Source organism: Choristoneura fumiferana, chromosome 26, assembly GCF_025370935.1.
Source record: "Choristoneura fumiferana chromosome 26, NRCan_CFum_1, whole genome shotgun sequence".
Classification (NCBI taxonomy): Eukaryota; Metazoa; Arthropoda; class Insecta; order Lepidoptera; family Tortricidae; genus Choristoneura; species Choristoneura fumiferana.
The window spans coordinates 4,678,710-4,692,551 of record NC_133497.1 but is presented as its reverse complement, the minus strand read 5'-3'; the positions used below and the strand labels follow the sequence as shown (position 1 = coordinate 4,692,551).

Sequence of the window (13,842 nt, the reverse complement as noted above, 5' to 3'; positions counted from 1 at the left end):
TTTCGAATTTTAATGTTTTCCCCTTCTATCGTATTAGTAATCAGTAGCCCTAACATGGGTTAAGTACAGTATAGTACAGGATTTTTTTAACATCCTGTATACTAGCGTAGGGATGCGCCTTGGCTTCTTTTTTTGGGGAAAGGAAGCTCAAAAATAAAAAATATTTTAAATGTTAACAATTTTAGTTAATAGTTCTCGTGTCGGCGATATTGTGTATTTCTTGTGAAAATAAATAATCTTTAAACCGAAAAATGGTAAGCGCCTTTGAAAATATTTTTGACTTTTTTTTTCAAAATTACACCCGCCCTGGCCGGGTGCTAATACTCTATAAATAACGTGGAAAAAAACTGACCGTTCTCCAGTCGTCTGGTCTGGCTTCAACACATTACAACAGTTGCAACTTAGTGTATCATTAAATAATCTTGTCACTTCATTATTCAAGGATATACAACAAGAGCATAAAACGAGCCATTTTTACCGAGGCGTTCATATACCCGAGCCGGAACGGCGAGGGTGGAGTGGATAGACACATGACGGGAAAATGGGTTTTATGCTCGAGTTTAACACTGGTTTTCACTTCGAATGCGAGAAAAATAAATAGCAGCAATGGAAACAAAATTGTTCACTTACAAGGCACCTTTCATTTTTCATGCATTGCTATATAATTATAGATTCGCTTTGATTGATCCAATTTATTTTAAAAATTATTAAAAAATAATGTAGAAACTTTTTTGTTGGTGTTGCCAACAGCAGTCACTTTCTTAAACAAATCTCGTCCTTTCTTGTCAATAATCACACCATGCTAATTTTGTGAATTTTTAAAAGCGGGGAATCATTTTCGATATTTGAGCAAACGTTCTGTCGCCTACCTATGTGAAAACGGGAAAGTTTACCACTTTCATGCGCTTGAACGTGCCTCGCCAACTGACATTTTTCTACAAACCGTCTGTGACACAAATGGCAAACAAATGGTTTTTCACCCGTGTGTGTTCGTATGTGACAAATTAACGTTGCTTTTTGGTTAAACTGTTTGTGACACATGTCACAACTGAACGGTTTCTCGCCCGTGTGTATCAGAATGTGACGTTTCAAATGAGACTTTTGTACAAACCGTTTGTGACATATGTCGCAACTGTGCGATTTCATACCATTGTGCACTTTTATATGTCTACATAAACGCGATTGATCTGCGAACCGTTTGAGACATGTGTCACAACTGTACGGTTTTTCACCTGTGTGTATCCTAATGTGTCTTGTCAAGTCAGATTGTTTAGCAAATTTCTTGTAACAATTACTACAACTGTGCGGTTTCGCGCCCATGTGTGTTAATAAATGCTTTTTCAAGTCCGAATTTTGTACAAATTGTTTATCGCATATATTACAGTCTAGTTGTTTTTCATCTTTGTGTATCCGTATGTGTCTAGACAAGCGCGATTGATCTACGAACCGTTTGTGACACGCATCACAACTGTACGGTTTCTCGCCTGTGTGTATCCGTATGTGCCTGGCCAAGTCTGATTGTTTAGTAAACTGTTTGTGACACATACTACAACTATGAGGTTTTTGTGTTACAGAAACATGACCAGTTGTTTCTTGATTACATTTAAAGTTTGTAGTGTTGATTGAGAGCTGGTCTCGCAGAGGAATGCGCTCGAGCCTGACGAAGCAACTCCTGAGTTTGAACTGCTGTTCGAAGCTAATGTTGCAGGGCTCTCTGGGACAGGTGTAGATGCACTCTAGCTTCACCTGGATTTCATCCGGCGGCTCCAATTTACATGGATACTCTTGGTTGACCACCACATCTGTAAGCATTGTATGCAAAGCTTAAGTCATACATATCACCGGATTATTGCCTACTAATTTACCATCTAAGTTACTACACAGGTCAAAAGTTTATATTTTTATCAAGGACTACGCACAACATGGGCACTGCACTGGCTTAGGGTGCTTTTATTGGTTTCATTCTGTCTGTACCTTAGTCTTGTTCTATGGTGTTTTCTTTTACGTTGCACCCCCTTGATCCCTCCTCCCTGCGCGGCGGCGCCCATGATGCACTATGTTTAAAAACTACCCAAATACATTGTTGGGTTCTGCATTAATATGCAACAAATAAAAGACTATGAAACTGTTAACTTTTTCATTCATCAGGGAGTCAAGAATGGTTTTAACCTGTTATATTTAGAAGACTTGTATAACACCTTACACTATAGTGTAGACCACAGATATAGATTACACTAGATTACGCAAATGCATCTACTTCGCGTGTCCGTACCCCGACCAAACGTCGAGGTTGGCCCCATACAAAGACTGACCGCTAACTGACTAGACTAATCATGACTAGTGACTGACTCGAGCCCCACGGCGCGGGCGGGCGGCGCATTTGAATCGATTTTGCGCGAACATTGGGGAATTCACATCGCTAATTCGCTCTTGAGACGTCACAGTAGATATAAACAAATGACATGGTTGGTTTTCATACAGATTGAGGTGTTTGCGTTATCTAGTGTAATCTATATCTGTGCTGTAGTGTAGACCAGTGGTGGAGAAACTTTCTTCATGGGGGGCCAGAAAGTTACAGATATTTTAGAGGAGGGTTAGGAATTACACCATTCTATTTTATACTTTTTTATGTTTTTGCCAAATAATGAAATGAAATACTGTAGGACAATCAAAATAATAAATATCTTGTGCCATATAGGTAGGTCCTATTTACTTTCACAGGAACGTCGGCGGGCCGGAGTTGGCCTGCGGGCCGTACTTTGCCCACCACTGGTCTAGACAGTAAAAAAAGAACCTGCCAAGTGAAAATTTGACTTGCAAAAAGTTAGAAAGAAAAAAATTAGATTCATCAATTTATGGGTATTTTTTAGAAAATATAATGTAATAATAAACATGATGTACTTTTGCTGGTGTACAATAAAGAGTCTTTATATTGTATTGTATTGTTTTTTTTTATCAAATAGCTGGCAAACAAGCTGAACCTGATGGTAAGCAATCACCACCACCCATGGATAACTACAGCATAATTAGGACTGCAGATGCGTTGCCGTCCTAAAAGGGAGGGGGAAAGAGGGGAGGGGAGTTGGGCCTCCGGATCTCCCACTCACCGTACGAAACACAGTAGCAAAACAACTATTTCACGCCGGTATTCTGTGAGAGTGTGGTACTAAGCCGGCCCATGCATACTGCAGCCAGCAAGTGGTTACAGTAAGGCTCTAACACATGTAATGATCATCATGTATGATCACTTTTAAAGTCAATAGGTACACAAACATTTTACTCAACAATTCAAACATCCTTCCACAACCTTCTTCCTCCTAAGATCTGATTATAAGTCTTGCACTGATGCAGATAATAATAAAAAAAATATTAACATCTATAAAAGTTTCCAAGAGACCATCGGGACAAGTAATTGGTTTAACCTGGCAAAAAACTGCAATAAATGGCAATCTCTTTAGGAGGCCCTCACCCAAAGAGGGGTCCAGATGGCATGCATACAGGACTTAATATTTATATCTACTTATGATTCATACTAGTGTACATGTCAATGGAAAAAAAAGGCTTTTTATTTTATTTATAATACTTTTAGTTACAGTTTCGTTTTCAGCCAAAACCAAACATTTATTTTTGGCAAAAAAACATATTTCGGATGGACACTAATTAATATTGTTGCGTGTCACATTCAATAATTACTAAATATGTATGATATATAAAAATTCTTTATTGTACAGAAATAGAGAAACAAACACAATTTACAAATATAAAGATACTGTTCTGGATTAATTTTAGAGCACCCTTATAGGTCACAATAAAGCTCTCACCACAATTATGTTGTAAGTATTGTAAGATGTTCAATCAAAGCACATTTAACTTACTTTTGACTGGACTTGTGATGTCTTGCTGCTGCAATACCTCTGGCCCGAATACCATCAATTCGTCTTTGACTTCATGTTCGCCGTACAAGACACACTGTGGAGCTTCGCCCGCGTCACACTCCCATTCGGGCTCCTCCTTAACTACAGCCTCGCACTTCACAAACTCTAGTGAACCCGCCGACTGTCCCGCCTCGGCTGACTCCATAGCACGGTATTCGGACTTGTTAAATGTTATTAGAGACTTATGACATCTTAGGTTGATTGAATTGAGCGTTCTTTAGCATATTAGCATAACGATATACTTAATGCGATTGGTTTTGCTTGCACATAAATAAACATAGTAAACACAGCACAATTATACTTTTAGGACTAGAGTAAGTTAGTTTTAGTTGTATTTATATTTGTTAATTATTGTATAGGTATATTGTGTGTTATTTATTAAATAAAATTATATTTTAGGAATGCAAGCAAACTGCAATGCAAAGATAATGCACTGTCAAGTCAACGTCAATTTCAAATGTCATGTACTTTGTAGTTGTTTTTTTTCTTCTCTACTTCGAAAAAAGCAAAAGTAATTGAACCATCAGAAATGTCTTATTTTTACTTTAGTCTTCACATCACAGAATCGGTATGAGACGCCCAGCAACAGCTTGTTCGTTATCGTTACGAGGTTATAAAGGTCAAACCGTTTTCCATGACCCGATGCCGAGCTGAGGCCTTATTGTCTAACGTACTTTTGGAATTTTCGGGGATTAGTAAATTATGATAAGGGTAACTCTCGTCTTGACAGTCGAACTGACAGATAAGAAAATAAACAAAAATGTCGCGGTCGCGTTGCTTGTTGTATGTGTGTTTCCACCTCCACCTTTAGATAGAGCAGAGCAGAAGCAGAAAGAAAAGAAAATACCAAATAGGTACTGCTTGTGATTGGAGTTTTATTAATTAAAATTTTATATTTAAAGAATTAGGAAGAATGAGCTCCTCGAGTGAAGACGAAACATTAAATCCAGGAGGTGCAGCTAGTGATGCGAGAAATGCGATGTTGAATTTGTTGAATTCAAAATCAAGAAGTGGTTACATTCTTCAATACGCAAATTTTATGAAGTGGAAAAAGCTACATGGCGTGGAGTCATTTTCGGAAGAAGTTTTATTAGATTATTTTAAAGAGTTAGCAAAAACTAAACAGCCTTCTACTCTTTGGGCCGTATATTCTATGTTGAAAGCGACACTGGGTCCTAAAAAGAATATTCATATCGCTAAGTACTCCAACTTGAAGGCTTTTATTAAGCAAAAATCTCGTGGATACATATCGCAGAAGTCTAGAATGTTCACTGCTTCAGAAGTTGAGACTTTTTTAAAAGAAGCACCGGATCACATCTATCTTGCTGTGAAGGTATGTCAGAAATAGAAGCTGTTTGAAAAGTTAATTATGAGAAAAACTATGACGCGTTACATTTCAAAAATCTTCATAAGTTGCGGGTTCACAATGGATGCAAGCCACTTCCAACCGAGGCAACTGCCAACTGGAGGTCTAAGGGGGAGGCCTATGTCCAACAGTGGACGTCCTACGGCTGATATGATGATGGTGGTGATGAATACTTGAATGCCCCCTTAGTTGAGAAGAAGGCTGTCTAAATTGGTCTCGACCAGGAAGAGCTGGAAGTAGCCGCTCAAGATTGAACTAACACTAAGCTATAATGACTTCTTAAGTAATGGATGGGGCTCTGAAATGTTTGAACCACTTTTTCTATGTATTACGAAAATGTAAGCATAATGACCACAAACTAAACCCAATTTCTAATCTGCGAGTAAACACTGCACATGATTGCGATTTTCATAACTCACAGGAAACGGTTGAAACACTTCAGAGCCTCACCCCAATGTATTATTGTTTCATTTATATTTTATATGTTACAGGTAGCCTTGATTTTCGGAATAAATGGCTCATGTCGGATCATCGAAATGATAAATTTTCGAGTTACAGACATCAAGAAGCACTCTGATCAACTGTTACTAGTAAATGTAATGGCATCACAATCAAAACAAGCAAGATCATTCATGATCCTCAACAAAGATGTTGAAATAGTTGAAAAATACTTAGCACTAAGACCGAAAAACATGAAGACGGACAGATTCTTCATCCGTTATAATCTGGGCAAGTGCAGACACCAAGTTATTGGAAAGAATAATATACAAAAGTATCCGAAGAAGATAGCAGAGTATCTGAAGTTGCCGAACCCTGAGAAGTACACAGGACATTGTTTCCGGAAAACGGCTCTCAAGTTGTCTAATACCTCAGATTTGATTGAGTTTAGAAAGGTTATTTTTTTTTATCAAACATCTTTATGATGAAAAATCTACAAGCTGATACCCTAGTAAGCTGTCATGTTGTACAACGGTCAGACCGTGGAAAAATTTACATAAACATTCTACATAGTTTGCTCTTTCATTTTACTAAAACAGGATTTGTATACCTATGATAAATTTATTTATTTTTTACAGTGATACTACGGTTTTCAAATATTGTAAATGGACTCTTTATAAAGGACCATTTTTTACACCCTTTTTGCTTTGGTATTTGTGTAACACCCATATTATAGTCTGAAAAATGACCATTCCTCCCTCCTTCTTGGTAGCAGCGGGTCTGGGTTTGATCCGCCTTGATGTAGACAGGTAGTGTAACTAAACTATATTTTTATTTTCCAGAACATAGAGCAGCCTGCCCTCACGCAGGCTCCAGGCGTAACTGTCAAGGTGGAGAGAGCGGCAAACGATATGCCATTTGACTTCATTGATGTTAAAGGTTTGCCATGGTTTTTGTTAAGGCATTGATAAACTTGAGAATTCACTTGTAGCAGAACATCGAGTATCCGCCAAAGCAAGAGTCAAGCACAGAGCCAAACATTGCTACCTGAAATCTAATTTAAATGTTCCTTTTTGTTTTGTGAGCTTCTTACCTGTACTGTAATTTAATATTCGCTAGAATGCTCATTACTGGTGAATACTCAAGTTTATCAGCAGCTTTACCTCAAATAAGTATCATGAAATAACCAATGAGGACTTTGTGGCAGGTAGAATATCTCTTTACTCCATTTAATTTAAGGTTTCAATTAACGGTCAAATTGCAACACACGTCTCTCGGTATTTCGAGCACAAATGGACTAAAAATACTTACATAATACATTGATTGGCGGTATTTATTGTTTTTATTACAGAAGTTAACACAATTTTAAATAGTTTTATGTACATGCATATCATAACTTCCCTATTATATGTTCAGAAACGACTATCAAATGGCCTTTATTAAGAAACCTGGTATCTGCGGGTGCATCTTAATGTTCACATTAAAGTACAGTGCATCTTAATGTTTACATTAAAGTATTGGTAATACTTGTTTTAACAATGCATATCTGTACATATTGTAGAAATCTTATGACATGCATGTACTAAGACTAACTTAAAAATACAGGCCATATCTGAACATATTATAGAAAACTTATGATATGCATGTAGATAAAGTTATGTATGCGGCTATACATAATTGGGCATTAAAACACTCGTGTGATCATATTATGAAACCACACTCGTACTTTAATGCCTCTCATTATGCACCAGCCACATAAATAACTATTGTTGTTTCATTTAAGAACGTGTGCAAATTTTACTGTTAAGTTTAAAATGTTAAAATGAATGGAGTATAGATGGCGCCTGTATCGTGAGGTCCATTTGACAACTTTAACATATGTCACATTTGTGATGATTGGCTCAATAATTAACCCGTCGCGCGACCAACGACTTTTTTGGCCATTTTGGACTAGTACTTAGATACGCGCCACTGTGGCGCGCAGGGCGTTCGACGGGTTAAAACAGCCTAGTAACTGGTAGTTATCCCTCTGAAAACTGGCAGATTATCGAACAAGACGTCCACCTACTCACTGTCACAGTCAACCTCAACATTGGCAGAATCATCAAAAAATTTGATGGAGCCACTTTCTCCTAAATTTGAATTGAACTAAATTCACAAGTAAGACTATAAAGTCATATAGACCTCTCGTCATCGAGTGATATTTTGCCTGTCAAGAATACCTCATTGAAAAAAAAATGCATTTTCAGTACCACCTCAACCGTCGCAGCCTCCTTCTCCGCGCTCCGCCTTCCGTAGTCGTCAGAGACCGAAAACAAGCCTAACGATGGAACTATTAAACCGCCAACTTAAAAGAGACGAAGAGCGAGAGAGAGAGGAACACAGGCGTCAGATGGAGTGGATTAAGGTTGAAGCGAGACGGGTAGAGGCCGACGCTGAGTGTAATGCTGTGCTAAAGAGGATAGCAGACGTAGCTATGGCTTTTCTTGAAAGACTGACAGCTAATGGTGTGACGCGGCATTGATTTCAGTTATATTAGCAATAATAAATAAGATGAATAAAAATATGCGTTCGAATTCGAACGCATAGACAAAGGAGTGTCCGTGTATTTGTTTTTATTCGATATAGTAATAAAATAACTTTTAAAATTAGTTATTGCTTATTTAATGCTTCAATAACAACAAAAAACGAATAGTGTCAGAAATTAGGCTTTTTCGACAGGAGAAATATCGCTAGATGGCGTTAGTATCGGGAGCTTACTGGTGGTAGTGGTAGGACCTTGTGCAAGGTCCGCCCGGATTGCTACCACCATCTAGCTCGCTAATCCTGCCGTGAAGCAGCAGTGCTTGCACTGTTGTGTTTCGGCGTGGAGAGTAAGACAGCCGGTGAATTTACTGGCACTTGAGGTATCCCATCTTAGGCTTCTAGGTGGGCAACGCATCTGCAATACCCCTGGTTTCTTCTTTCTTTCTGGCTCGTTTGCCATCCAGTCGATTTAAAAAAAAATGACCGTTTTACATTCTGTCTGTCAACGCATGTGATTGGATAAATGTCTGAATGAGCCAATCGAAGCAAGACTGCAACGTCAAACGGACCTCACGAATACTAACGCCATCTAGCCCCTCCCCCTCATTTATCTGCAGGGCTACTACGAAACGCGAAGTTCAAGTCGTGCGGTCCCTCTCACACTTAAACTATTTAATACGAGAGCGAGAGGGACCGCACCACACGAACTGCGAGTTTCGTTCGTAGTACTGACCCAGACTAGACTGACTGACGCTTGAAAATGAACGGGCCGGGTCGTACATATCAAAACAGGTAATTCTTTCAGAGTGAAAATTTTCGTATATGACGGTTATGTTAATCCATTATTTTATTAAAGTTTAGATTGAAATTTTTCTTAAATTATAGATCTAACTCCTTTTATAATTTGTAAGTACACACAAAACCATTCATTGATGTTTTCGTTGCATCGATGTATACATATCGAATATCCCTAAGTGTCAGTCACCCTTTGTTTGATGTCGATGTGATGTGATAAAATCTTAAAACGATTTGTTTGTTTTTTAATCCGAGATACTAAAATGACGTTTCCTGTGTTACCTGTGTTTTGCGTCTCATAAATAGTGATGTGCCGCAACCGGTTACCACCGAAAAATGTTGTACGTACCTATGTGTATAAAAAATGATATGAACGGATCCGTGACGTACTAACATGTAGGACACTTAGGACATTCCAGAAAAGGTAAAATGGGTCTAATAAAAATGCGACCGATTTGGAGATATTTCTACTTTTTATAGATGTTGATATTTAAGTTTCAATTTCATTCTAAGTACGATCCCCCTCAATGCTTACCATAAGATAAGTACACATATACCATAACACGAGAAAACGCACTGAACACATCCGATCACAATACGAGTAAAATAAAGAATGTCGAATACGAAAAACATGAATGACGTTGTGTGATATCTGAGGGGCTACTACGAAACTCGAAAATCGAAGTTCGTATCGCACCGTCCCTTTCACTTGCGTATTAAATGACATAAGTGTCAGCGGGATGGCAACATACGAAATTCGAGTTTTGCACTTTGTAGTATAAGGGTATAGGGCTTTGTAGGGGCCTGACCCTATACACGAACTGCAAAACTCGAACTTCGTATGTTGCATGTCATTTAATACGCGAGTGAAAGGGACGGTGCGATAAGAGCTTCGTTTTTCCAGTTTTGTAGTAGCCCCTCTGTGTTATGATTTTTTACGTTGGCACTAGGTGGAACACTGAGGTATAATTAATCAAAGAACACAGTATTTTTACCTTTGCTTAGATTTTATCACTTTATCGCGAAAGTGCATTCATATTTTCATAATAGAAAGTAGAATATTGAATGCTTTAATGTTACCGATTATTTACATTTATATCGGAAACCGAATCATAGTGCAACACTGTTCGTTTTATGCTGGCCACATTATTTTTACATTTGACATTTCAGATTCAGACTGTCATTTTAGTATCTAGGTTTCAGAAATATACCATATATGCCATTTATTTTAGTCTTTTCCTCTATTATAGTTACAATTTAATTTTAACTTAGCAGCGCATAAATATATAGACAGATACACTTGAAATTATACCGTGATGTATTCTTCATCAAAACATGTGAGATAATTTGGCAAAATACGTGAAAGAAGAGACTGCATTTCAATAATATTACAAAAAAATGTTAAGTGTTTTATTTAGCTAAATTCTCTCATAGTATTTTGATAAAATGGATGGACCAAGCTTCGGGCAGTGCAGAATTTGTCATTCTGAGGGGGCCCATCGCAACATTACGAAAGTGTACTACTCAAATGGGGTCAAAGAAATTTACTATGATATGTTCGTTGCGTGTTTCAATCTACAAGTAAGTATAGAAAATTTCAGTATTTCCTTAAAACTTTATTAAATTTGTAGGAAAAACTGTGCTAATGAATTAAAGAAGAGAGAATTATGTTTACACATCATTCTACAATAATTATTAATTTAAATACCTTGGCAGGCCAATTAAACAAAAGTATGTATAAAACATGTTATTTTTGTTTTACATTTTAACATTCAAGAGGTCACATTAAGTTAATTTCTCCAAATACACTGGCCTAACTCATACTGTTTAAAAAAAAACAAGAATATTATGATATTATTTTGTTCGCAGCAAAACAATATAAATTAAGGTTCTTAAATTATGCTATGTCTTTAATATTATGTAACTGAAGAGTTTTTTTGATGTCTCTCTTATGTGTCACTGTGTGACGTATCAAGTTTTTTGAATTTTACATGGATTTTACAATTTGACCCATAGATAACAATGACTGAATTTATATCAAATATATGTTTTTTTTTTTCGATTTAGCCAAAAAGTTAATCACCACATAGAATCAGTCAGTGAATCTTTAGTTGAAGTTTATAGAAATCAATAAAAATATTGTTGGTTTAGTAATGTTTACCTAGTGCCATCCACGAAGACGTGTGCCAAAATTAGACATTAATGTAATGACATTGTAATAAGAACCACGGCACGCATCATCGTGAATGACTCTACCTACATATACATGAATAATATAAAAATAGTTTTATTTTTGGGTTCTAATTGATACAAAATAGTTTTCAATTTGTGATTTAAATTTGAACTATAAATTAATCTAAAATTGCAATTAAAATACCAGGGTCTCGGTTCAGCATGCAAAGTTGCTGTTGGATTTGAGACCCCGGGTAATTGGGGTCCCGGCACACAAACTTAATTGAAGAAATGCAAACACGCCTGGTCGACACTACTGGAGACCAAAGGGCTGGCAGCTATCTCTCTAAACGAATTGCCATCGCCATTCAACGAGGGAATGCTGCCAGCCTCTTGGGCACCATGCCACGGGGGCCTTTTTTTAGATTTAATTTAGTAGGTATTAAGTTTTTAAGTTAGGTAGTTAGTTTATAGTTAAATTTAATAAATTGCAATTAAATTTTTACTTTGAGAGTTCATGCCACAAACCTCTATGGGATAAAGGCTTTTTCCAGACAGACAAGGACATTGTTTAACTATATTAAAATCTCCTTTTTCTACAGTTATTACAGAGTGCTGATACCATGTTAATATGCCTGCTGTGTGTGCAGCAGCTCCGAGATGCAATCACATTCAGGAGTCAAGTGGTGGACTCGGAGCAGAAACTCGCTCAGGGTGTTGCAGAGGCTGGCACCATGTTTATAGAAGGTGAGGCAAGTTGTAATGTTTTAATTGAAACACAGGCGCACCTAAGGGGTAGGGGGGTTTGCGCGTGCGCCGCGCCCACCCCACCCCACTATGGTCTAGGGCCCACCCAAGGATGTTGGGCTGCTGATTCGAAATTCTATAATACTGATATCTTCACACAAAAATAACCCTATATAAGCCAATGCACTCACAATAACTGCCTGCATATGCAATAAGAATTTCATCTTCTTTCTCATTCACTGACTTTTTGTATGGGGATTTATAAATTTGTTTTTTTTTTATTCTGGTAACCCTGTACTTACCATTAGAAATGAAAAAAGAAGAATTAACCAAATAGTGCAGCCATTCTGAAGAGATAGCAAACATGCATTTCTCAATTTATTTCTATATACATATGTATTTTGATTTCAGCAGCAATAGAACAAGTGAAAAGTTATGATGTGAAAGTGGAAATTGACTCCGGGAATTTAAAACAGGAGTCGGACTTTGAAGGTGAAGAAGTAGAATCCTTGCTGCTCGATGGCCACCCAAGTATGTATGTTTTTGCAGGCTGCGGTAAGACACGGTACAAAATGAAATCTCATTACAGTGTTATAGACTAACCATCTGTGAATTGAAGTTTTAATGTAATGCCCTTATCTATCACACTTGAGAGTAGCGAGGATATTTTGTATCAGTGATGTTACGGAGCTCCGATTCCATTTCCGTTAAGTCGGAACTTCCGTTTGATATTAAACATCCGTTTCGTTTCCGGTTCCGTTACTTTTGAAACGGAAGTTATATCGGATGCCAATGCTTAGCGCGGCTACTGGACATGAGCGGCGTACATCAAAAACAACAGAGGGCTAATCATGTAACGTTTCTGACACTCACGATCATAATCTAACTCAGCCAAACTTGCTCGTTTGCCATCCAGTGGAATAAAAAAAAAATGACAGTTTTTGTATGCAAAAAACTATTTAATTTTGATCCAGAGAGTCCGAAACTTTAAGCATAGATCCTCAAGTTTAGTAGACCCACCACCACTCTGGCTCCGGTTCCGATTCCGTTTCTGGTTCCGATAAACTAAATTGAAACCATCTGGTTCCGCTTTGTTTCCGATAAAACCACATCCCCGTTACATCCCTGTTTTGTATGAAAGCGATCACGCAACGAGTTTGCCGCGACTGATATTTGTAGACAGGTACCTATAGAAAATACGCTCGTAACTCACAAGTGTGACAAGGGCCTACATTGTAGTGTAGTATTGCTTGGTCTGATTCACAGATAAAATAAAATTCAACCAGTGTTGTCAGCCAGCCAGGCGGTCTTAGCCATAGGCGCCCCGGGCGAGTCGTGCCTTTGGCGCCCTTTTAGGTATAATCCACAGAATAACAGGTCGTAGACCGCATAGAATACTCACATCTAAGGGGCTGTTTCACCATCCATTGATTAGTGATAGTGATGCCGTCTCTATTTGTTTTGTTCGAATAGACGGAGACGGCACCACATTTAACCGTCAGTTAAAACTAATCAATGGATGGTGAAACAGCCCCTTAGTCTAAGTAGATAAGTCTATATAAAAGTTATTACGCTGAGTCTAGTTTATCCTTTCTTTTTTTTTAGAGGTTTATGCGCATCTTTGTGACTATGCCAGCCTCATTGGGGGACTATGACCACATTCATCTCTAACACTTCCCAGTTTTCCATAATTAAGAGGTTAAGTTGACTTGGCGCGCGCGGCGCCCTGTTGTACCCTGTGCGCTGTCTTATGCGTTCGTGGGTTTAAAGTGGTACATAGTATCACTTCGTCTAAAAAGTAGCTGATTTAAGTACCTACACAAGTGGTCTAAGAAGCAATGAGGGCTATCGCGTATGAATTCG

The 13,842-nt window shown here is 37.8% G+C and overlaps 3 protein-coding genes across 4 annotated transcripts in view; 2 read left to right on the top strand and 1 right to left on the bottom strand.

The window, feature by feature from the left end:
- Window positions 1-3: 3 nt before the first annotated feature.
- On the bottom strand, window positions 4-4,334 carry LOC141442937 (uncharacterized). Its single transcript, XM_074108131.1, has 2 exons — window positions 3,876-4,334; window positions 4-1,802 (listed from the first exon to the last, which is right to left on the bottom strand). The coding sequence occupies exons 1-2, from the start codon at window positions 4,078-4,080 to the stop codon at window positions 793-795; spliced, it is 1,215 nt and encodes a 404-aa protein (XP_073964232.1). The 5' UTR covers window positions 4,081-4,334; the 3' UTR covers window positions 4-792.
- A 358-nt stretch (window positions 4,335-4,692) lies between these two features.
- Window positions 4,693-8,371, top strand: LOC141442938 (uncharacterized). The gene is made up of 4 exons (XM_074108132.1): window positions 4,693-5,268; window positions 5,793-6,194; window positions 6,582-6,678; window positions 7,989-8,371. Exons 1-4 carry the CDS (start codon window positions 4,849-4,851, stop codon window positions 8,261-8,263), a joined length of 1,194 nt encoding a protein of 397 aa, XP_073964233.1. The 5' UTR covers window positions 4,693-4,848; the 3' UTR covers window positions 8,264-8,371.
- Window positions 8,372-10,224: 1,853 nt separating this feature from the next.
- LOC141442963 (zinc finger Y-chromosomal protein-like) overlaps window positions 10,225-13,842 on the top strand; it is a 91,533-nt gene continuing 87,915 nt past the window's right edge. The window contains exons 1-3 of one of the 2 annotated variants that reach the window (XM_074108175.1): window positions 10,225-10,641; window positions 11,835-11,979; window positions 12,394-12,510. In XM_074108175.1, the coding sequence (XP_073964276.1) occupies window positions 10,507-10,641; window positions 11,835-11,979; window positions 12,394-12,510 (397 nt within the window). In that variant the 5' untranslated portion in view covers window positions 10,225-10,506. Of the gene's footprint in view, window positions 10,642-11,834; window positions 11,980-12,390; window positions 12,511-13,842 lie in introns of both variants that reach the window. The other variant, XM_074108174.1, reaches the window with a different exon arrangement.

Excerpts from the sequence above, each read along its gene's own strand:
- LOC141442937 (XM_074108131.1), bottom strand. The coding sequence starts at position 4,080 with ATGGAGTCAGCCGAGGCGGGACAGTCGGCGGGTTCACTAGAGTTTGTG. Across the intron at positions 1,803-3,875 it reads CATCACAAGTCCAGTCAAAA|ATGTGGTGGTCAACCAAGAG; the intron begins GTAAGTTAAATG and ends CAATGCTTACAG.
- LOC141442938 (XM_074108132.1), top strand. The coding sequence starts at position 4,849 with ATGAGCTCCTCGAGTGAAGACGAAACATTAAATCCAGGAGGTGCAGCT. Across the intron at positions 6,195-6,581 it reads ATTTGATTGAGTTTAGAAAG|AACATAGAGCAGCCTGCCCT; the intron begins GTTATTTTTTTT and ends TTTATTTTCCAG. Across the intron at positions 6,679-7,988 it reads TGACTTCATTGATGTTAAAG|TACCACCTCAACCGTCGCAG; the intron begins GTTTGCCATGGT and ends ATGCATTTTCAG.